At 38.1% G+C, this 25,170-nt stretch overlaps 1 protein-coding gene and 1 pseudogene across 1 annotated transcript; both read right to left on the bottom strand.

The window, feature by feature from the left end:
- Positions 1–1,212: 1,212 nt before the first annotated feature.
- Positions 1,213–2,718, bottom strand: LOC136678661 (NLR family CARD domain-containing protein 3-like; annotated as a pseudogene).
- Positions 2,719–9,893: 7,175 nt separating this feature from the next.
- LOC136678654 (NACHT, LRR and PYD domains-containing protein 12-like) lies at positions 9,894–24,697 on the bottom strand. Its single transcript, XM_066656741.1, has 13 exons — positions 24,430–24,697; positions 24,047–24,139; positions 21,392–23,183; positions 20,763–20,933; positions 19,471–19,638; positions 19,142–19,312; positions 18,525–18,695; positions 14,199–14,372; positions 13,377–13,541; positions 12,053–12,226; positions 11,755–11,928; positions 10,676–10,722; positions 9,894–10,483 (listed from the first exon to the last, which is right to left on the bottom strand). Exons 1-13 carry the CDS (start codon positions 24,695–24,697, stop codon positions 9,945–9,947), a joined length of 4,107 nt encoding a protein of 1,368 aa, XP_066512838.1. The 3' UTR covers positions 9,894–9,944.
- Between the last annotated feature and the right edge of the window lie 473 nt (positions 24,698–25,170).

The following is a 25,170-nucleotide window of genomic DNA, read 5'->3' as shown; positions in this document are numbered from 1 at the left end:
GTTATAACAGGATTTTGAAAACTACCAAGCCTCATAGTTTTACATATAAAAACATCAAAAACCCTTACCCGAGGATCTCTAGTTTACAGTGTGATTTCTTCAGTCCTGCAGATAGAAGTTCCACTGATGAAACATCCAGTTCATTGTTACTGATGTGCAGTTCTTTCAGTGGAGAGTTTGCTGATTGAAGAGCTGAGGCTATCTTTTCACAGGATTTTTTGGTGAGATTAGAGCCATCTAGTCTGCAGTGAGTCGCAAATACAATGAATAATATCTTTCAATACAACTGTAAAAGTAAAAGTGAAGAGTGAAAGTAAAAGTGAAAAGTAAAAGTGAAAAGTAAAAGGAAAAGTGTTAAAAGTAAATTGTTATATTACTTAAATATTCCCTAAGAAATTAAAATGAATTGATTCATGTGCTAAACTCTCCAACATTAAAGGCATATGTTGTAAAATACATGTCACGCCCTCGTCTCGTCAAGTCTGTTTTCCCCCGGCCATGTGTTCTTTTAGCACATGGCTATGTTTGTTTATGTTCTAGTCCCGCCTTTGTCCCGCCTCCTCGTCTGTCATTGGTTAACCTGTCCCCTCGTTATCTGTCCAGGTGTGTCTCATTTGTGTGAAGCATTTAAGCTCTCTTGTCTTACGTCCTGTTTGTCGAACATTTCTCCTTCACCTTTGTTTTGTCGTGTTCTCAGTCGTGTTGTTCCACCTTTGTTATATGTCAAGTCGGTCGTGTTATCTGTCTGTCTCCGAAGTTTCTCCCGTCGTCGTTTCATTTCCTTGGTCGTTGTTTCGCTTTGTTGTCTGTCTGTCCCATTTGCCCTGTGTATTTCCTAGTGTCCAGTTTAGCTTGTTTTCCTTCTGTCAAAAGTTTTTGTTTTGTTATTTTACTTTAATAAAAAGAACTGGGTTTTAGCGAGTGCGTCCGCCCTCAGTCAGTCCGCTCCGTGATCCTGACAATACATGTTTGAATTAAGACACTCACACTACTTTTCTAGATGCCTTGATCACTGGCAGGAGTCTTAGAAGACATGCCTCTGATGGGTAAATTTTGCTGAGCTCAAACACATCTAGATCCTGTACTGAATTCAGCAGCACAAACACCAAAGCTGACCACTGACTAGGCAAGAGCCTGACTCCTTGGAGGCAATCATGACCATCCCGGTGAAGATACTGTTGCACTTCCTGCACTAGAGATAGATTGTTCAGCTCATTCAGCGATGTCCTGCTTAATCTTGTCTTTGATGTACATGACTATTTCTGTTTTACTGTGAATGCTGCCTGCTGGCTGTGTTAGTATGCCTCGAAGGAAACTGTGATTGGACTCAAGTGACAGACCCAGAAGGAAACGGAGGAAGAGGTCCAGCTGTCCCTTTTTATTTTCTAAAGCCTTGTCAACTGCACTGTTGAGAAAGCCAGTCATTGTTGCCTGGCTGAAAAGCTTGGAAAGTGCAGTGGATTGCTCAGAGTTTTCATTTTTACTGAGGAAGCACACAAACGCATACACAGCAGTGAGGAACTCCTGAATGCTCAAATGTATAAAGCTAAAGATCTTCTCCGAGTTCAGACCCAATTCTTCCCTGAAGATTTGGGTGCACACTCCTGAGTGCATCGTTGCTTCCCTGATACTTATACCACATTCTATCAGGTCTTCCTCATAGAAAAGCAGGTTCCCTTTTTCAAGCTGTTGGAAAGCTAGTTTTCCCAGTGCAAGGATGCCGTCTTTAGTCTGCAGAGGATCAAGCTCACTTGTTCCACTGTACTTCTTGGCGTTGTGTTTGATCTGAAATATCAGGAAGTGTGTGAACATCTGAGTAAGTGTTTTAGGGATCTCTCCATCTTTCATTTGATCAAAAATTCTCTCTAAAACAGTGGCTACAATCCAACAGAAAATGGGTATGTGGCACATGATGTAAAGGCTTCTAGATAACTTCACATGTGAGATGATTTTTTAGCCAGGACCTGATTACTGATTCTTTTCCTGAAGTACTCCTGCTTCTGGGGATCACTGAAGCCTCGCACCTCTGTTACCCGGTCCACAAACTCAAGAGGAACCTGGCTGGCCGCTGCTAGACGAGAGGTTATCCAGAGGAGAGAAGAAGGGAACAGATTCCCGTTGATGAGGTTTGTCAACAACACATCCACCGAGGATGGCTCTTCTATGTCTGTCAATTTTTCATTGCTCTGGAAATCCAGAGGCACTCGACACTCATCCAAACCGTCAAATATAAACATGACTTTGTGGTGTTTGTAATGTCTTGGATTCATTTTTTTTGTTTCTGGAAAGAAGCAGTGAAGAAGTTTGATGAGGCTGAACTTCTTATTCTTCAGTAGGTTCAGTTCTCTAAATGGAAGGGGAAACATGAAAACGACATCCTGGTTTACTTTGCCCTCAGCCCAGTCCAAAATAAACTTCTGCACAGAGACTGTTTTTCCAATTCCAGCAACTCCTTTAGTGAGTACCGTTCAGATGGGCTTCTCCTGTCCTGATAAAGGTATGAAGATGTTGTTGCATTTGATCGGTGTCTCCTCTGTTGCCTCTTTCCTAAAAGCTGTTTCAATCTGTCTCACCTCATGTTCCTGGTTGACGTCTCCACTCTCATTTTCTGTGATGTAGAGTTCCATGTACATCTCCTTCAAAAGTGCTGAACTGCCCTGAGTTGATATTCCTTCATTAATTTTCTGACATTTTTCCTTGAGTTTTAATTTGAGCTTTTGCTGGCAATGAGGTATCAGCCCTGATAAATAGAATAAATCAATGATCAAATAATCCCAATAACAATGGACAGATCCAATAATCCCTATAATAATAATAATAATAATAATAATAATAATAATAAACAAATCTCATAATTCCAGTTCAACTGAGAGTTTTTACATGATGAATATGTTTTTATTCACTCACATTGTTTCCGACTGCACAGGCTCAGTCCTGACTGTTGGAGGCTCACTCACTGGCTGGTTGCTCTCCATGGGTACACTTCTGGGCACTGAGTAGCTGAGGTCCACCATGAGGAAAGTGATTATAAAAAATGTTATATTGTTAATAATATAAATAAAATAAAAATATATATATATTTATTTATTTATTTATTTATTTTTTATTCGTGTAAATTATAAAAAACATATATTGACTTAGTCCTTCCTTTGTAGTTGAGGAAACTAACATTGGTTCAGGGGTTTCTGCTTCGGTGCTGGAGTTATGACGCTCCATCATGCAGGTGTTTGCCCTGTGTCCACACACAGCTGGACACTGACACTTCAGCTGTCTTCTCCCTGTGAAAAATGCCTTACGTGCATTAGAATTTTAACACAAACTACGTCACTGAAATATTATATCTTGAAGGAAGTAAATGACAGGACTCTGATTGGCAAGTCATTATTCCTATTTAGTTTTTCGAGACAACAAAAACTTTGACACTTATTTTAAGGAAAACCTAAAAATCAAGTCAAAGTCTAAGGTTAGGATTAGGGTTCAAATCTGTGTTAGTCCTACAGGGAGTACTGGCATTTAAATCTGACCAAATTTATGTTGCATTTCCCACCCAAATAAAAGTGGAATTAAATACCATTTACACTAGATATAATATTCCAGATTTATTCTTATACATGCCATATATCACAACAAAATAAAAGTAGTGTTTCTTATCAGATATAATTTATTCCAGTGGATGTAGCAACAGGAAAATTATCGATGATGTAGAGGAAATAGTGTTACCTTCTTTTGTCTTCAGTCTTCACTGAGCAGGTCCAAGTCCATTTTAAGAATCAGGAGTGTTATACTGGTGCACACAAACATGCATACATGCACACACACACACGGACTGAACCTTAATGTGTTGGTAACTTCCTTTTTGTAGAGACAGGGAATAACAAGTTGGAGTACATTTCATTTGCATACCGTGACAAGCACCTCTTGCAAACATTGTATTTGGATTTGGTCAAATTACATATAGTAATTTTAGTCTCACATTTATGAATCTTAGGATTTAAACTCAAACTTTAAATTTAATATAATATAATATTATATTTATTGTTGGATTGTGCACCTAGCATAGTGAGGTATCAGGACACTGGAGAGTCATAGAGATTTTACACTGTACAATAAAATTCTTACTCTTCACTACCTCCTGGAGTCCAAGTTCTAACAATATACATTATAAATACTAAGTACTAAGCAGCCCAATGCTTAGTATCAGCTACAGGTGTATTATTACACCCAACAAACTGCTATGTTTTCTGGAACATCCAGTTATTCTGGGAGGAGAAGGAATAATGTTTGTGTTCTACAACTAAACCTTTAACCTTAGTAACTGACCTCACTAATTGTAATATACTAAAATACTGTAAAATCATCATGGATGCAAGTAAAGTCTGTTACTGCAGAAAAATGGGACAAATTTCACTCACCAACGTCTTAAAAAATTAAAATTAATGCTTTAAATATGCTGCAAAATAAGAGTGAAAATGTATAGAACAACCACAAGCTTTAAGTGAGCCGAGCCGTGTTGAGTCGAGTTGTGTGGAACCGGACCCATGCAGTGAAATAGCAGTGTACGTAAGTTATATAAAGGTGACTTGGTAAATGGCTGAGCTATTATTAATGTGTATAATAACAAAATCAGGGTTATCCCTGTCAATAAAATAGACCATCCAGACTGTTAGAGGAAAGATCAAAAGTCTAAGGTACGGGCAACTAATATCATCACTGTCCAATTAAAAACATGCATCTTCCAAAAATAGCAAATTGACAGGGGATAATCCTTCTTAACATTCAATGCAGGTCAATGTAGATTTTCATTCATTCATTCATTCATTCATTCATTGACTGTAACCCTTATCCAGTTCAGGGTAGCGGTGTGTCCAGAGACTACCTGGAATCACTGGGCGCAAGGCAGGAACACACCCTGGAGGGGGCATCAGTCCTTCACAGGGTAACACACACTCACACATTCACACCTAAGGACACTTTTGAGTCATCAATCCACCTACCAACATATGTTTTTGGAGCATGGGAGGAAACTGGAGCACCTGGAGGAAACCCAAGCAGACACAGGGAGAACACACCACACTCCTCACAGACAGTCACCCGGAGGAAACCCACACAGATACAGGGGGAACACACCACACTCCTCACAGACAGTCACCCGGAGGAAACCCACGCAGACAAAGGGAGCAGGCCTCATCCTGCTTGAGCTACAACAGTGTTGAATGCATGTGCTTGACCGGCCTGTAGTCTAGGTCTGTCTCACACAGTGTGACACAGTGAACAGAATAATTAGAACTCAGCCACCAGAGTGTTGAGAAGCTTAAATCTTGTATTGGGCAAGAATGGTCAATAATAGTATCCACATTTCCCACACATTTAAACAGTATCATTAAAAGGAGCAGTGTTGTAACACAGTGGGAATTTATTATTTAAACATAATACAACAAAGTTGATCAGTTAAAACTTAAGAAATCTTTTTAAAACGTTTATCTGTTAGTTAAAGCTAAGAAAAAATCATCATAGCATTGTTTTTACTGTGTTTTGCAAAAGATTCCTGTTTTTCCAGAAACAGCATTTAAATGTAAAATCCCTTCCTCATATTTAATGGTAATATCTCATCAGAAGAGACTATTTCTGGCAACAGGATAAAATTCCAACTGTCCCCAGAACAGACTTTAAATCTGGTCCAACCTGAATCTCTGTCATGCTGTTCTCAAAACAAGAATCTGTGTGTTCACAGCCATGACTACATACAATTGTGTATAAAAACATTTAGATTCTACTAATCAAATTACCCTTTTTTATTTTCTGAGTGACGTGAGCACATCCTCAAAATATAACATACTTCAGCTTATTTCATGCAGGATTAGTGTTTATATCATTAATTCATAAAACAATATTTCTGGCCTGTTCAAATATTTAAGGAGACATATTATGCAAAAGACTTTTTGAGGTCTCTACTACCCCTTTAAACACTCCAAGCATGAAAAAATCCATCCATTTTCTTTGAGTCAGTTGAAATAATTTGGTGTCTGGAATCATATGCTTTTACTAGGCATTTGGAATGCTCCCTTATTGTGATGTCACAATAAGGAAATTTGCATAGAACCACCCTGGCACCAGCCCTCACCTGTGTAAACATTGGATGGGTGGGCGTAGCCAACAACATATATATCAGCTCCAGGGTCCTGGAGGTTGTGGGTTTGAGTCCTTGTCCGGTTGACTGTCTGTGAGGAGTTTGGTGTGTTCTCCCCATGTCCGCATGGGTTTCCTCCGGGGGCTCCCTTTTCCTCCCATGCTCCAAAAACACACATTGGTAGGTGGACTGGAGACTCAAAGGTGTCCGTAGGTGTGAGTGTGTGAGTGAATGTGTGAGTGTGTGTCGTCCTGCAAAGGAACGGCACCCCCTGCAGGGTGTGTTCCCGCTTTGTGCCCAGTGATTCTGGGTAGGCTCTGGACCCACTGCGACCCTGAACTGGATAAGTGTTACAGACAATGAATGAATGGCTAATTTTTAAAATTTGGAAATAATATAACAAAATTTAAAAGGTGCATTTAAGGGTACATTCATTCATTAATTCATTATCTGTAACCGCTTATCCATATTATACATATTTTTAAACAATTTAGAATAGGTCTATGAGCTCTTCAAAACATGTTCATGAAGTTATAAATATATATTTGTATATTTCAAACACAAAATTTCCAGGGAAACAAAAATTTTAAATATTAAATGTGCCATAATTTGTACTAATATACTAATGTCAATAAATAAACTCTAAATTTATCAACATGTTCTCTAGAGGTTGTTTCTCTTAGTGTTCCTCTGGCATATAACTATGTATAATATGTAAAATATATCATACAAATTCTTTGCAGATTCAGCTTCCTCTGAACTTGAATTTATTCATGTGAGTAAACACAAAGTTTAGCATTATGTTCTTTCTGCATTGTCTCTGTTCTTCTGGTTAAGATAATCTTTTTCTGTGTTTTTATTCAGAACAAAACTGCAGATGAAATAAAATGAGTGCTGTATGCAACAGGCATAAAAGCAAATTACCTTAAAATAAATTAAATATTTATTAACACATTTGTAATTGGAAACTCTTTAGCTCTATATGAGCTATTAGTTGTCATTTGTAGGCTCATTCTGTTCTTTATTTTAAATGCACTCATATTTTAAAATAACAGTGTAGGAAACTTGACTTACTGTTGTTAATCTGACAATTCAGAATCAGTAATTACAAGAATAAATATCCTCTGGGTATAAACAGTTAATAATGGTAAGTTTTCTGAATGGTAAAATTAATCTGAAGTAAGTAGTGCAGTAAAATATTCGATTTTATTTTTCAAATAAACATTTGGCAAGAATTTACAAATTCAACTTAAAATTTCACAACAGCTCTAAATAATGGTTTAAGAATTTAAAAATATATTTGAAAATGAGAGGTGTCCAAAAAGCATTCATGTACAGTGTTTTTATGAACTGACAAAGAACAAATGTCCAATCATTATTAGCAAAGAAATTTTAAAAAGTAAAATAACCAAAATTAAATAAATAAATGTCTCTTTTTCTGTGACAAGAAAAAACACCATAAGTCATGGTCTACATTGTAACCAAGAACAACAACAATATAAAATGTCTTATTAATGAAAAGAATATCTGTACTTCCCTCTAGTGGCTAGAAGGGTCCTTTGACTTTTTCAGATGCATTGTTTGTGAAAGCTATATTTTGATCTACATAATATCTGTTGGAGTACTTGTCTTTCGTGCAGATTCTCCCAGGAGAATCAGAATTTGCTAATTGGGTTAAACAACGTTTCTAAGAATCTATGCCAAATCATGTGGAAATTACAGTAGAATATTTATACTCTTTGTTCAGAAACATTGGAAATAGACTTATGGACCTGCATGTATAATTTAAGTGCTGCACCATGATTCATCCACCAAAACGAACAAATACACATAATAAAACCCAGCACCAGGTCTTAGTACTGCAGCCATGATTTTGAATCCTGACACCAATTCTCAATATTATAACACTTGATGTGTCTCAATGAGAATTAAGGATGTTTTTGACTGTGCGTGTTGCTGATCTATCAACATTCAAAGAGGGATGTGACCCCTGAGTTTGGCCTGAGCACAGGTATGTCTATAAACGCCGTGGCAGAAAAAGACATTAACAATGTATTTGTAACCTACCTGATTCTATGGAAAACCAATCATAGAGCCACAAACCTTGGAATCTACATCCAATTATATTCACTGTTTTCCAGAGGCGATTGCTCTAAGACTGCAAGGGAAGCTCAGCTTCTCCTAAAATGTCAAAAAATAAGTGATCAAATATATACTGTTGTGTGTACATGTCATTGAATAAATATGCGCTACGACGCGCTCAACTTTTGTTCAGATTCAGCCTCTTATCGCTGGTAAAGACGCGGCTTTCCTCTCAATCATTCCCTTCACGGTGCTTTAAACAGTGAGGACGCTGAGCGTCCACAGAGTTCAATTGCGAAGCAGCGAAGTGCAGCGAAACGAGACGAGAGATTGGATAAATGCTGGGCTTTGTCCCGCCCATCGGACGCTCAGCGTCTCTGGGGGTCTATGGGGCATTGGGCTGGCCTCGGCTGGCCCGGACGCTCAGCTTCTGCATGATGATTGGATGATCTGTCTGAGGCTGAATCCCTTTTTGATTGACAGCGAAATGAGCGAATCAGCGATCCTTTGGTGTAGAGATCTGTGGGAGAATTACATTTTCATTCTGTTCTGAGTTGAACCGGAGACTTTCTTTACTCCTCTTAGCGGCATTTTCTTTGTTAAAACGACTAGCGACAAATCGAGCTTCTATTTCTGGTGGGTTTTTTTGTAGCTGCTTGTGTTTGGAGACTGACTTCTATCACTCTTTCGCAGTTTCTGTCCAGCGGGTGCTGCTGAGCCCCTGCACCGTCACAAAGCACTCACAGGCGGACACACTTCACGTGGGCCAAGGCCGTTTAAGCAGCCTAGCTCCGCTGGCCATTGAGAGGACACTAGTCAAGTCCCTGGAAAAGACGCCTTGTTGGTACGACAGGGTCACAGATCATTTTCTTGAAAGGAATGGAGGGTAGAATTTACGTATAAATAAACTGACACATTTTATGATGTAGGCCGAAATTGAGCTTCTCCTCATTGAAAGACCAGCATCCGCCACTGCTGTTTTCTTTACCCTGGGTTGAAATAACTTTATTTATTTTCAATTTAATCCCTAAAAAATAAGTTGTGTTTTTATCTGAAGCTCTAAACAGCCCAGCCCAAGTAACCCTCTTTCAAAGTATGTTTTGGCTAACACTCAACACTAAATTCTGCTCTTGCGAAATTTTGGACTTGTATTTGTACATGGCCTACAGGCCTCATTTACCTGAGCTCATACCGCTTATTTTTTTTAAGGAAATAATATTATTTTGACTATATTGAATAGTAAGGTGAAATATACTGTTTGTCACAGAGTACTTCACTGAAATGTTTACCAAAGTCCCTTTTTTGAAACCAGTAAAATTTTCTAAACTGCGAGGAGTTCGTTGCTGTTTCTGCTCTAGCTTCTCAGATTTCACAACTATATTAATGCAAACAGCATGAAAGTTTGCACAAATCATGTCAAGTTCCATGCTTCACACATTCCTATTCTTTAGGAAGCAGTTGGAACATGTTTCAATTACCTTTAAGATAAATTTGGTCTTATCTTAAAGTGAAAGCATATTAAATTTGTCCAGTGTATGAAATCTCCTCATTATGAGAAACTTGTAAGAGTATTAGAAAATCATTTAACATTTTTCTTGACAAATCTGCCTTTTTAAGTGATTTTATTCAATGAAAGCTTTTCAATAAATGCAAAGAAGCTAAATAACGTAAATCGTGCTTTTCATGAGGGTTTTACTGTATGTCCTCTAAAAGTTTTTCTCAACAACCAATTAAACTATTTTAGCTGACAGATCTGTACAAAGGAGTCAATGCAAGCGCGAAACCCTGCATAGAGGGGTTCAGTGAATGTGGTGTGGAGTGTGTGTAAGTGTGTGAGTGTGTTTGTGTCAGTGGAGATGCTGTAGAAGGACAGAGTGCCAGCTTCATGGTCCACATACACTCCTACTCTGTTAGATCTGGAGGGAGGAGGAGGGAGATCAGGGCCCTTCTTATTGTAATAGACAGAGTAACCAATATGAGAGCAAAACAGTCTCCAAGACATATCAGTGCAGCCAAGCTTACAGTCATCCTCATCTCCTTTCCTGCTGATTCCTTTATAAGTCACTGCTATATAAGCCCATCCATCCCACTCAGTTTCCCAGTAACAGCGTCCAGTCAGACTCTCTCTGCACAGAACCTGCTCCCAACTATCAAATCTCTCTGGATGATCAGGATATGGTTGCTCTTCTTTCACCCATGTCACTTTCCTTGTCTCTTCAGAAAGAGAGAGATTTCTGTTCACTGTGTTTGGGTCCAGTGTGAGCTCACAGGCATCTGCACACAAGATGAAATGAGACATACAAAAAATGGCACAAAAAAGTGACAAACACAAATGAAGATAAAGAAATAAACATTAAGGAGAGACACAGCACAAAAAAAATTAGGAAAGGAAACATATACAACACTATGTTGTAAAATGGTGAAATAATGACAAACAAAACACTAACTAGGACTATGTAAACTTACATTTTCTCAGGCCTGGTTTTATCCATGCCTTCCCTGCATGTTCTACCCTAAAACAGAGAAACATATACATGTATTTAAACATACATTTTTATGTTCCACAGAAAAGCATCAAACAACACAAATTAACTGATGATAAATAATATGTTGTTATGTTAAAAACGCAACATTTGTAAGATGTAGACAAAAGTATAATGAGCAACTACTTGCTACCAATGGTCGCTGCTTTTGTTGCTGAATATCAGCCATTCAATATTAATATATAAATACCTGTTAAGATGTGTTGAAGCCCCCAAAAGACAAACTTTTCAACTGTATAAATTTAACATTCAATATGCGGTTTAAATGATTTGCACACCATTGCATTTTATTCTTATTTACACTTTGGTGTTTTTTTGTTTTTTTTTGGAAATTGGATTGTCTTTATTTATCTTGAAGGTATGCTCATTTCAATGTAGAAATACAGAGTTAGCAAAACAAACCACGGTAGACAAAGCACATCTGATCCAAATGTGAGGCACATGTTGTACACAATACCATGAGAGCCAATCTGTGCATATGAGTATAGAGTGAGAAGCAGTGTGATACCAGAGTTTTCAAATTTTCAAATTCAGTTACCAAATTTTCTCAGACTCAGCAAAATGTGCTCTACATGTTCTTATTAAAGTAGGGATGAGAAGATGATGTCAGGACACAAACTTGATGCCACACCCAATAATGATAATACAATGCATCTGTGAATGAATTGTGACTTGACAAAATATTACCTATGCAGAACATTCCAGTAACAATGTGGTTGCTGTTTTGCTTGATGTTATTGCACAAGTGGGGCTCATGTGGAAACCGTACTTTGATTGGGGAACATAATTCAATACTGACATTTATTTAATAATTAATTGAAAAGAATATCCGGGTCATTCAATCAGATAGAAATTGTAATCAGACTGGCCTCAAATAAACTACTCTGTTTCCACTGAAATGTATATGTGAATGCATTCTATTAAAATTTAACAATTATTCAGATTATTAACTGCTTTATCAGATTATCAAGCTGCATGTAAACAATGGCTAATATCACAGACCTGAGTTTTTCCAGCCTACATTGTGGATCCTCCAGTTTTACAGAGAGCAGTTTCAGTCCTGTGTCTCCTGGGTGATTATAGGTCAGATCCAGTTCTTTCAGGTGTGAAGGGTTTGAGCTCAGAGCCAAGGCCAGAGAAGCACAGCCTTCCTCCGTGATCATACAACCAGATAATCTGCATAGGAAAATGAATTATTCAAGTCAGACAAGCAAGTTTGGATGTGAAAATGACCTGCTAAGATCTCACAACTAAAATTATTTTTTTCAGTCACTTAGAATTTAAATCACATAAAGCTTACCTGAGGGTCTCCAGCTTGCAGGATGAGCTTTTTAATCCAGCAGAGAGACGTTTCACTCCTGAATCATGCAGATCATTGTTACTAAGGTCCAGATATTTCAGTGTGGATTTTGCTGATTGTAGAGCTGATGCAAGTGTTCTGCAGCACTCAACTGTGAGTGTACAGAAAGCTAGTCTACAAAACATGGAAAATTATGTTCCAATCAATAAGTCAGGAATTTCATTTAAAATAAATCATGCAATCAATTTAAACAAACATAATTATGCTATTGATTAAATGCTTTGTCATGCCCTGGCCCTGTCTTGTATGTCCTGTGTCTGTTTTCCCCACCATGTGGTCATGTAGCACATGGCTCTGTTTTATGTTGTGCTTGTCTCCGCCCTAGTCCCACCTCTGTCTCATTGTCTCCAGGTGTTCCTTGTTTGTCCTGTCCATTCATACCCCTTTGTCTGCAGTGCTCTCTTGTCTGTTCTTGTGTGCATAAATGTGTGCTTGTCTCTCTGTGTTCATACCCTGGTTCATGGCTGTCTTCCTGTCAAGTCTTGTTTAGTTTATGCAGTTTATTATGTTTGTATTCTCTGTTGGTTTTGTTTTGGTTTTGTGTAATTAAAGTATTATTTGTGTGTACCTCCACCTCCTTGTCTTCTCCTGCCAAGCCTTGACATGCATAAACATGCATGAATTCCTGTTCTTTTGCACTAATTGTGTGTACTAAGTTTCTTGTAGTCAATTGTGTGTAGGCTAAACAGATTATAACATGTCTATAAATCAGCAGTTCTCAAACTTTTTAGAGCAAGTACAACCTATTATCAAACCAAAACCTCCAAGTACCACCCTATGAATACTATGAATGCCTTGCTTGAATATTTGTAATTTGCATGCATTACACACAATTCTAAAATAATTACTAAAAATAATGAGAATACAAGTTACTAGGCCTAAACTGAAATTATACATTCATGAATCATACAACATTTTGGGGGAAATAAGCATTTTGAGAGAAATAAAAATGAGAAGAGAGGTCAATTTAATATGTGCTTTACTAGGCTATATGTGAAAATAGCATGGAACTTGGAGCAGGTGTACCCAGTGGCTTCCAGCACATGTATTAATAGGAGAAGGAGGCAGCATGTAAGGACTCTAATGATGCAAAAATTAGCCACATTGATGTACTTGAGAGTTAGGTGTACTCTCTATTTTTATGCCTGTAGCTAAAGGAGATTTTTGCTGGGTTGGTCTCTGTTTTCCCATTCATTCTACTCTTTTTGTAATAGTCCAAAGTGAACAAAAATTCCCTTGCCAAAAACAATTTATTTTTTCGTACTTGAGATTTTCTAGTCTGAACTGTGAACCTTCCAGCCTATCACAGAGCAGATTCACTCCAGTGTCTCCCACATGATTGTAGGACACATCCAGCTCTTTCAAGTTGGAACTCAGAGCTGAGGCCAGAGAAGCACAGCCTTCCTCTGTGATCATACAACCGGACAATCTAGAGAATTATAAGGGGAAAAAGGGGGAAATAATCTGAATTTATCATTTCAGTGATGGTAATGAATCAACATTAGTAGCTCTATTAATGATCAACATGTTAATGATTGTCTGCAGTCAGCACAAATTATCTAATCAAATGCCAGTGTTTAATTATCCAAATATCTTAGTTTTACAAGTTTAGACAAAAGCCCTTTTCTGACTAAGGGAAGTTAATGTGAAGTTATCTTATTCATCAAAATTATTATATAATTGAAAGTATATTTTAATACATCAAAAGGTTCTTACAGTGCAAAGAATATCTATTCTAGCCAGAAAATTATATTTCCTACCACCATAACACACTAACACACCACCACCATCACATACATCAGGCTACAGTGCTAAAGTATCTATCTATCAATCTATCTATCATGATCCACAAGCCATTAATAACTGCTGTGTAATGGTGTTGTGGAGGTCCAGAACAGGCTCGAAATGGGCTAATGATGTATGCAGAGCATCAGATGAATGGTAGAAATGCTCATGTGTGGGCTGTGGAAGTAAGTGAAAGGACAGTGAGCGTAGAAACAAAAATGATGCTATATCATTCTGATATATGCACAGAGTCATAATATTGCTTGTTTCTCACAATGTAATGATTTCACAGCAATGTCACCTGAGTGTCTCCAAATTACAGTGTGAATTCTTCAATCCATCAGAGAGCAGCTTCACACCTGCATCTTGAAGTACATTGCTGCAAAGGTGCAGCTCAATCAGGCAGGAGTTTGCTGATTTCAAGGCAAAGCAGAAAGTTTCACAGGCATTCAAGCTGAGATTACAGCCAGATAGTCTACAAAAGCACAGTAAGTATGCTACATTAAGTACAGAAGTTAAATATTCATTCATTCATTTATTAGATTAGATTAGATTCAACTTTGTCATTGTGCAGAGTACAAGTACAGGGCCAATGAAATGTAGTTAGCATCTAACCAGAAGTGCAATATATAACATTATTTACATAATTTACATAAAGTGCAGTTGTGATATGACATTGTGATTATGGAAGTTAGAGTAACCATATGTACATATTGAAATATAAAACATGTAAACAAAGTAACATTGTGTAGGTGATGCATTATGTACTGAAGGATGAATGAAATACAACTTTACAGAAGGTGCAATGAAATGATTGTGCAATGTTTATTTAAAGTGCCTTAAAGTGTTCATCCGGATAACAGCCTCAGGAAAAAAAAAACTTTTACGAAGCCTGTTAGTGCAGGAACGGAGGCTCCTGTAACGTCTGCCAGATGGTAAAAGGCTGAAAAGTCCATGATTTGGGTGGGTGACATCCTTGACGATATTTCTTGCCCTGCCCAGGCAGCGTTTATAGTAGATGTCCTCGATGGTAGGTAATTCGGTGCCTATGATGCGCTGTGCTGTATTTACCACCCGCTGGAGAGCTTTGCGGTCTGCAACACAGCAACTGCCGTACCATACAGAGATGCTGTTGGTAAGTATGCTCTCGATGGTACAGCGGTAAAAGTTCACCAGTATCCTGGGAGACAAGTGAGCTTTCTTCAGACTCCAAAGAAAATAGAGGCGCTGCTGCGCCTTTTTGATGAGGACGGAGGAGTTCAATGACCAGGTGAGATCATTGGAAATGTGGAGACCAAGGAACTTGAAACTGGACACCTGATCCACTGCAGTTCCGTTGATGTAAATGGGGGCATGAGCTTGGTTCCTAGTCCGTCTGAAGTCCATAATTATCTCCTTTGTTTTGAGCATGTTTAGTACCAGGTTATTGTTATAGCACCACAAGGACAGATGCTGTACTTCATCCTGGTAGGCCATTTCATTATTGTCTGTAATCAAGCCTATCACCATGGTGTCATCTGAGAATTTGACTATGGTGTTTGAACCATAGGCAGGTACACAGTCATGGGTGAAGAGAGAGTACAGAATCGGGCTCAGAACACAACCTTGTGGAGCGCCAGTGTTTAAGGTGATGGTTGATGAATGAAGGTTGCCTAATCTAACAGATTGGGGTCTGTTCGACAGGAAGTCTACAATCCAGTGGCAGAGTGATGTGCTGATACCCAGATGGTTGAGTTTGGATATCAGCATAGACGGAATCACTGTGTTGAATGCAGAACTAAAATCGATGAACAGCATTATCACATATGAGTTTTGACAGTCCAGGTGGGTTAGTGCAGTGTGTAGCACTGTTTAGATAGCGTCCTCGGTGGATCTGTTGCTACGATAAGCAAACTGGTGTGGCTCCAGCATAGCAGGCAGGCAGGACTTTAGATGAGAAAGAACTAGTCTTTCAAAGCACTTGGAAATTATTGGGGTGAGTGCAACAGGTCAAAAGTCATTTAAGTCTGAAGCAGTAGAGTGCTTAGGCACAGGCACAATGGTGGCAGACTTAAAGATGGATGGTACAGCTGCCTGGGCAAGCAAAACATTAAAGATGTGAGTGAAGACACCCGCAAGTTCCACAGCACAAGCTCTTAGCACACAGCCAGGTACACCATCAGGGCCAGCTGCCTTTCGTGCATTCACTCTGCTCAGCATGCGACTGACGTCCGAAGTGGAAAGTACAAGTGGGTTGTCGTTTGGTGGAGGATTGTTTATTGAAGATATCTTTTTGCCCTAGTCGAACTGAGCGTAGAAGTTGTTCAGCTCATCAGGGAGTGAAGCACTGTTGGTAGATGGAACAGAGCTAGCTGTTTTATAGTCAGTCAGGGTGTGTATTCCCTGCCGAGGGTCAGAGGAGGTAAAGTGCTCCTCAATCCGGCGTTTATAGCAGTGCTTGGCTATAGCTGTTCCTCTCCTCAGGTTAGCTCTGGCCAAGCTGTATGCATCCCGGTCTCCTGATCTGAAGGCAGCATCTCTGGCTTTGAGCAGAGTGTGAACCTCTCTGTTCATCCAGGGCTTCTGATTAGGGAATGTTATTATTGTCTTTTGTGATGTCACTCTGTCCACACAGTTGTTGATGTGTTTCAGGACAGAGTTAGTGTAGGTGTCCAAGTGGATGTGTGAGCCTGTGGTGGCTCGGGCAGCATACTCACTCCAGTCAGTGTGCTGGAACTGTTGCTGAAGGAAGGAGTCAGCCCCATCCATCCAGATCTTTACAGTTCTGGTTGAAGGCTTAATCCTCTGCATGACTGGAGTGTATTTGGAAAGCAGGAACAAAAAAAGAAGATCGGAAAGTCCAAGATGGGAGAGACACTCCATAGCCAAGTTAGCGTTAGCATCAGGAGGCACGTAGACTACGGCTGAAACAATACAGCTGAACTCACGGGGCAGATAGAAGGGTCTGCATTTAATGATCAGGAACTCCAGGTCTGCAGAGCAGTGGGTTTCCACAACAACAGAGTCCGTGCACCACGCTTTGTTTATGTAGATACAGTTTCCTCCGCCGCGGGTCTTGCCCGTAGTCACGCTTGACCGGTCAGCTCTGAACAGCGTTCGTCCCTCCATTTCCACCACACCGTCCCTTAGCCACATTTCCGTGAAGAACATTAAACTACAGTCCCTGAGCCAGCTCTGTGTGAGGGTCCAGATTTTTAACTCATCCAGCTTCCCCGGCAGCAAGCGAACATTCGCGAGAAAAATGCTAGGTAATGCCGACCGGTGTGGGTTTAGCCTTAGCTTAGCACGTAAGCCACCGTGCTTACCCTGTATTTGTTTGCGCTGGCGTCGCCGGCGTCGGGTCCTTCCGGTCGGCAACATTGACTCGCTTGGACCCAGTGTTCGGATCATCTCTGGTGGAAGCTGTTTGAAGTTGAACTGATGCGTGAATCCAGGGTTTGTGCAGTGAATGTTAATTTCCAAAAGTGTCTGTCTGTCGTAGACATAGTTCGCAAGAGTTATTTGTGCAAGAAAACTGGAGATAGCCAAGTAAATAAGTATAATATTACTAAAACTGGTAAGACGCTGAGCTTCGCGGTGTGATCGCGACGCCATCTTGGTCTCAAGTTTTCTGTAACTGCTTTATCCTGTTAAAGTTATGTGTTCGCTTACACACTCATACCTATGAACACATTTGCACAGCCTATCCATCTACAAACATGTCACTTGACACACTTGATTTATTTTTTTTAAATAAAACAAATTTAGAATTTGATGTATGGAACACTTAGGAACTTCTGCAATAAGCAGGAGCTATAAAAGGATCATCTACCAATGAAACAGACTTTGCAAGTAAAGATGGGTCATGATTTCACACTCTGTGTCAAAGTTAATGAGATAATTGTCAAGCAGTTGCAAAATTTTCTCAGCACAAAACTACAAAATGTATCAGTGTCAGCCTTGGAAAAGCTCTCTGTAGTATTTTCTGTTTTTGTTTACATTCTGTGTTTTGGGTTACACAATCTCGATTAGACACTCCAGTGCTAAGAACTGTTTAACATCAGGCAACTCATCCAAGATGGCAACGAGTCTGCATATCAACAGGAGGTGAAACTGGTGGTCCTATGGTGCAGTCAGAACACACACAAGACGGTGGAGATGAATGTGGACTTTAGGAGAAACCGTTCATCACTGTATCCCCTCACAATATCTGGTTGTCCTGTATCAACTGTGGAGACTTTCAAGAGTGTGTTGCAGGCATCAATTTATAAGTTTATTTACATTGAACAAATGGAATTAAGACCATAATTAATAGCATAATTTTTGTCTATTTATCTGTTAAATAGAATTAAACTGAATTAACAAATTATAGATTTCAGTGTTTATTGCATTTATGGAATGTGTCCCCACCTTTCTGGAAATTGTATTTGTAGAACAAGCATGATGATTATTTTAAACAATACTGGCTATTATTTGTTATTGTTGTTAATTATAACTATAGATTTTCTTTATTCCATTTTCAGCCCTAACATATATATTGGTGACTTTCTATAAGCAACAATAATAAGTAAATCTCTAATATGTTTTTACAGATTTTAAAGTGTTATATTGATTTGGCTTATCTACAATGATTTGATTGACAGCTCACCTCAGTTTTTCCATTTTACAGGATGATATACTCAGTCCAGAAAAGAGCATATTAATTCCTAAATCCTGCAAGCAATTTTTACTAAGGTCAATTTCTTTCATGGAGGATGTTCCTTGTAAGACCGATGCTAGAGATCCACATGAATGTTTACTGAGGTTACATTTAGAAAGTCTGCATGGGGATAAAAAAATCATTTCTTACAATATACTTTAAAAGTATCCAATATATTACAGCAACAACAAGAAACATTTCAGAGATTATGAATTGTGATAATTTCAGAAAATCATCATAAATTCACTTCACAGTACGTTTAAAATAAAAGGTGTTGAATTTGTCTAATTATAGTTCTGTAGAAACTACAACAATATATTCCTATTTAAGGACATACTGTAACAACAGGTGTATATGATATAATGATCTTTATTAAAGTTCAAAGGATTTCAAATTTAATTTCAGTAATATTTAAGTAAGATTTGATTTGCATATTTTTGCATTTTAAATTCAGTTGCAACACTGGTAATAATGTTAACTATTTGTATTAACTGTTTGAAAATTTTTAATTTAAATGAACAATATCTCAAACCTTGAAACATGATATAATTTGTCAACACACTCACCTGAGAATCTCCAGTGTGCAGTGTGAATTATTCAGTCCAGCACAGAGTTTCTTTGCTCCTGAGTCCTCCAGATTATTGTTACTCAGGTCCAACTCTTTGAGTGTTGAATTGGAACTCATGACTGATGCCAATGCTTCACAACATTGTTTACTGAGATTACAATTTTCCAGCCTTCATAAGGTAAATATTTCTGAAATGTAATCTCCATACAAGTAACTGGTAAATAGTAAAATGTACCCATGTGTGCTTTCACTCCCCATGTTTTTGTTAATTACCTTTTCTTTCAAATAAATATTATCTCAAATTCAATTAAGAAGAAATGAACTCACTTGAGTTTCTCCAGTTTACAGATTTTTAGTACTGCAGATAGCTTTTCCACCCCTATATCATTCAGGTCATTGTCACTAAGGTCCAGCTCTGACAATGTAAAAATTGCTGCTTTGACAGCAGAGCACATCATTTCACAGGATTTCACAGTGAGATTACAGCCAGCCAATCTGCAAAGGGAAGATAATTGCAGAGGTACACAAAATATGGAGATATATATATTAGTAATGGAGCAATGGAGCCCTTGGCATGATAGCAACAGTAAGAGCCAGTTACAGGTTTTTATTTTAGATGCTATTAGAGATCTGAGATACTATCATTTTTAAAGAACTGACAAATAACACTAATTTACATTAAAAAACCTTATTTAGACAGAGTCTATATTTTATGGATGAAAAATATGCTTGTCAAGTTTTGAAAACAAACACACGTATGTTAATTGTGTCTTTAACAACAAGTCAGAAACTGACAGACTGTGATAATGCATCAAATTTTCAATTAGAACATGTTCTATTAACTGCATTTACGGATGCATTAATATCAGGCAGACCAATCAGACCTCCGATGTCAGGTTTGCAGACCAAACAAATGAGGAGGTTGATGCTGGCTTAAAAAGCTTGTATTAGGGTATTAGGTGCACATACTACAAAAAATGCCTGTTAAAGAAAATATAATTTTCCTTAATTAGAGGAGCAATACACAGAAGCTGACCCTCAGTTTCCCCCACTGATCTAAAGAAACACATTCAGAACAGTTCCTTGTACAGCTGAATGAGTTGATGAATTTTCAGTTTTGTTCTGTACACTGGGGTGAACTCATTCATTCATTGCCTATAACTGCTTATTCAGTTCAGGGTCACCGTGGGTCTGGAACTTACCCAGAGTCATGGGGCGCAAGGCAGGAATACAGCCAGGAGGGGGCACCAGAAAACACCAAATTGAACCCACAAGCTCCAGGTTCTTGGAGCTTTGTGACTGCGACACTACCTGCTGCACTACCATGCTGCTCTACCATGCCGCCCAGGGAGAATTCAGTCAGTGTCATTTAGTTACAGTGCTTAAGGTAAAATGTACATTTATAATTTCACCTACACAATGAATATATCCCATTTTCCTCATCCAGCATCTTCAGAGTGTGGAAACAAAAAGTGCATCAGACTTTTGTCAGGTGTGAAGGTTCTGCTACATTGAAAATTGCATTTGTCTTTTCATGCGAACAAAAACTCTGTGTGAATTTAGTTGTTAGTATTACAGTTGCCATACAAATTTACATTCAGTAATAAATGAACACTGACCTGAGTTTATCCAGTTTACAGTGTGAAGACCTCAGTCCAGCAAAGAGCTTTTCCACTCCTGAATCCTGCAGGTCATTTTTACTCAGGTCCAACTCTCTCAGTGCTGAATCTGAGCTGAAAACTGATGCAAGTGCTTCACTGCTGTCTTTACTGAGGTTGCAGCTGTCCAAACTTTATAATAAATAAAAAGAGATTGTTTACCATAATTCTCATTGACCTAATGAACATAATGACCTAGAAATACAAAAGGGATCTAAAAGCTTTTATGGTTTAGGAAATATCTTTGATTTAAGAGCACTTGCATGATTAAATGTTCTTTATATTGATGAAGAATGGGTTGTATATGGTTCTATAAAGCCCCAAAAATATATATATCATACAGCTATTGCTAAATGCTGGACATTGTAAAAATAGCAGAACCATTTTGTGCTATATGAAACCAAATAAAAGATATTTTTCATTAAGCCGGAAAACAATTTCAACATTTCAAGACCCATTTCATTATGCAAATGGTTATAGAATTCCTGGTTTGTTTTTAAAGAAAAGCATTAAAGAATCCTAAAGAGCTTTGGGGTGTAGGAATCCATAAGGATTCCTTAAATTTTAAATAAATAATAATTTATACTTGCAGGGCTCGTCTTGTGTTTTTGACCAATGGCAGTAGTCTCCTCAATCCTTCATCTGATGGTCTGTATTTCTTCAGCTCAAACTTCTCCTGGGTCTCCTCTGACATCAGTAATATAAACAACAGAGCTGACCACTGTGTAGATGTGAGTTTTTGTGTTGAGAGGTCTCCTAAATTCATGTAGTTCTGGATTTCACTTGTCAGGGAGTTGTCTTTTAGTTCACTCAAACAATGAAAGAGGTTGAGCTTCTTTTCATAAGATTTTGTCTTCCTGATCTTTATCTTAATGTAGTCTACTATGTCCTTCAGATTCTCTTCTCTGATGCTCATCTCTGGCTGTAGACTCTTGATGAGTCTCTGATTGGACTCCAGTGAGAGGCCAAAAAGGAAACGAAGAAAAAGGTCCAAGTGTCCATTTTTACTCTTCATCGCCTTATCCACTGCTGTCTTGAGTAAGTCACAGAGACGATGCTGTAAATTCCATTTAATTTTCTCCAGCATGGTTTGAATAAGTGGGTTGAATTCCTGAGTAAATGTAAGGAACACAAATATGGCAGCTAGGAACTCTTGGAAAGTCAAATGCACAAAGCTGAAGACTGTCTCGTCCTTCTTAAAGATTTGTGTACACACTCCAGAGTACACTAAAGCTTCCTCAGCATCAATGTCACATTCTTTCAGATCCTTCTCATAGAATAGGATCTTTCCCTTCTGCAACTGAAGAAAAGCTAACTTTCCAAGCTTCAGTATGTCAAGTGCTCCCAATTTGTCTCTTTTAAATGTATCAAATGTACTGCTCTTATTTTCATTCCTACTGTATTTCTCACACTTCTGTCTCATTTGATACAACAGAAAACGTGTGTACATTTCTGTCAGAGTTGTGGGAGCATTGCTGATATCCTTGCCATCCTTCAACATTTCCTCAAGCACAGAGGCAGAAATCCTACAGAAGACTGGTATGTGACACAAGATGTGGAGACTTCTAGATTGTTTAATGTGTGAGATCATCATACTGGCTTGATCCTGATATCTGACTCTCTTCCTGAAGTATTCCTCCTTCTGTTGATTATTGAATCCACGTACTTCTGTCACGTGATCAAAGTACTGAAGTGGGATCTGATAGGCTACTGCTGGTCGGGAGGTGATCCAAATAAAAGCAGAGGGAAGCAAGTCACCTTTAACAAGGGCTGTTATTAGTTTTTCAAGTGTGGTCCTCTCTTTAATGTTAGAAATTTTCATTTGATTAAAATTGAGAGTGATTCTACTTTCATCCAATCCATCCAGTATGAAAACCACCTTACAACTTTGACTTAGGATTTCTGTTGCATCTTCATCACTGAGTTCATCATGGAAATAAAGCAGCAATTCCCAGAGGCTGTACTCTTGTTCTTTAATCAAGTTCAACTCCCGAAAAGGAAGGAAAAGAATAAAATCTAAATCCTGATTGGAATAGCCCTCAGCCCAATCAAGAATGAACTTGTGTATAGAGGCAGTTTTTCCCACTCCAGCGATTCCCAGTGTGAGTACTTTTGTACCAAGAATATTCTGATCATGTTGTACTTTGAAGATGTCACTAAATTTGACAGGGATTTCTTCAGATTTGGGGAAAAAGTCTTCCACTTGCCTCACTTCATGCTGAACATTCACCCCACCTGTGCAGCCTTCAGTGACATATAGTTCAGTGTAAATATCTTGCAAGGCCATATAATGACCTTCTGATGAAGTCCCCTCATAGAGCTTTGCCAACTTGACTTTAAATTTTGTTTTTAATTTCCTTGTGATATCACATTGTTCCCTATCTGTTGGAAGATAAGATGAAAAAGTATCTATTCTTAAACTGTGGGAAGATATTTTAAATATATCTATCAATTTTCAACAGAATATACAGCAATAGAAAATCGGAAAGCATTGGAAATTTAATACATGGCAAACTCTCACTACACTATTAATACATATCTTTGTAATGAGAGCATTGCTTTAAATATGTAAGTAGTGACAAGTGGACATTTCTTGTGGTACATGTTTCATCCGTCTTGATGGCTTCAGAAATTGCAGAGGTCCATGTCATTGGAGCCTTGTGTGTTGTGTTTGTTTTCGTATTTTTTGTAAGTCATCACAATCCTATATTGTGGACTCCCTATATATGGCGTACAATAGGTCTGTGCCAAAGACTGTCTGTGTAGGCACTGACTACGCAGGTAGATGTTTAAGTCTGCAGTTTTCTAACCGACATCTATCCATATAAGGCAGATTATTCAGATTCTCTACTTGATGAAACTGCATCATGGCATGTTCCTCAGCTTACCTTAGCTGCCTTAATATTTTATTATTTTGCTCTGAAAGAATGGCAAAATAGATGGGAGTTGTGATTGCATTGCATCATGGAATTGCTTTAGTGGCTAAGGAATGGTTCGATGCTGCCTTAAAAGTCAGTGATATTAATGTATATTAGCAGGTAGCATATTTAAGGTGTCTAAGAATTGGGATGGCCGATGTGTCGGAAGCTCGCAAACTATGAAGCTAAATGATCTCTGTTTAAACAGCTCACTAGGTTTTGGGACAAATCCACTGTCTTTGTTCAGTGTAAGCCTGAAGACTTAGGAACTTAGTGAGCGTAATGTTCAAGGCTGATAGTCAATAACATCTGTAACATGTCACTTACCAGCAGGTAGACAGCTAAATGTATCTTCAGTCTGAGATCTAGAGGGGGAACATACTGGATTTTTACAGGTGAACGTTTTAAATATGTTGCCACCTAAAAGACAAAGGGACGTTTTTTTAAGATATAAGAAATCATTTGTAATTCTACAAGTGATGAAGTTGATTTGCAACTGGTTGAGTAGTAAAACATTCAGAAAAACTGAAACACTGCAATGCAGCAGCACATAAATGTGATGTAGCATTAAACATATTAAACTATTATGTATCTGACTACAGAATATTATTTTATCCAGTGATTTACATTCTATAAAAATGTCATTTGTAAGCAATATTTTGTAAATTGATCACATTAGACAGAGATGGACAAAGATGTTACATATTTACTTTCTCTGAGATTGAGTCTGAGTTCCTCAGCCAGTTGGTTCTGGTTTATCTTCTCCAGAATAGACAGAGTGATCTCAACAGCTCCAGAGAATTCATAACTCCCAATCATATGATCCACAGTGTCAAGTCTGTCTGCATTCTCCAAAAGTGCCTTGGGAATGCTCCTAAAACCTTCAACCCCACTGGTCAATTTCCACTGAAACAGTTTAAGTTCCTTTCCCCCTAAGCTTTGAAGAATGTCAAGCAAGACTTGTGGAATGTTTGCCATCTTATATTACTGGAAATAATGTGAAATACAAGTTAAAAATGTTTTTGTCTAGAAGTTTCTCAAAGGTTTATGTAGAAGAATTTAATTGATTTTCTGTTTGTCAACACTAAAGTGTTACCATTGACAGTTAGCTTCTGCAACAGCTAAATGTGCCCCAATGCATTATAGCTCTTCAAAACAAGCTCTTTTGAATTATGGCAAAGATGTGTTAATTTTTACGTTTGATCTCCTTAAAATCAGGCTGAGTACACATGTACATGAACATTTTTAAATATGGATTCTCCTAATTAAAAAAAAAAAAAAAACACTGTCCACACTAGCACCATTTTTTATAAATATTTCAATACACATTAAAACTTAAGAAATAACCAATAAATATAAACAAAAATCTGGAGCCTGAAAGACGCTGCTTTATGTTCGCTATTTAAAATAAAGCTTTCAAAGCGTACAAAGAAGCTTACCCTAAAAAATAA

Source organism: Hoplias malabaricus, chromosome 2, assembly GCF_029633855.1.
Source record: "Hoplias malabaricus isolate fHopMal1 chromosome 2, fHopMal1.hap1, whole genome shotgun sequence".
NCBI lineage: Eukaryota > Metazoa > Chordata > Actinopteri > Characiformes > Erythrinidae > Hoplias > Hoplias malabaricus.
Note: the sequence above shows the minus strand (reverse complement) of the source record. Positions and strands in the feature narration are given on the sequence as shown.

Bases quoted from the DNA above. Each gene is read 5' to 3' on its own strand.
- LOC136678654 (XM_066656741.1), bottom strand. From the start codon at position 24,697: ATGGCAAACATTCCACAAGTCTTGCTTGACATTCTTCAAAGCTTAGGG. The intron at 11,929-12,052 runs GTAAGCTTTATG...TTTCCTATGCAG, and splicing joins TGCAAGCTGGAGACCCTCAG to ATTATCTGGTTGTATGATCA. The intron at 10,723-11,754 runs GTCTGTGATATT...TCTCTGTTTTAG, and splicing joins TGTAGGCTGGAAAAACTCAG to GGTAGAACATGCAGGGAAGG.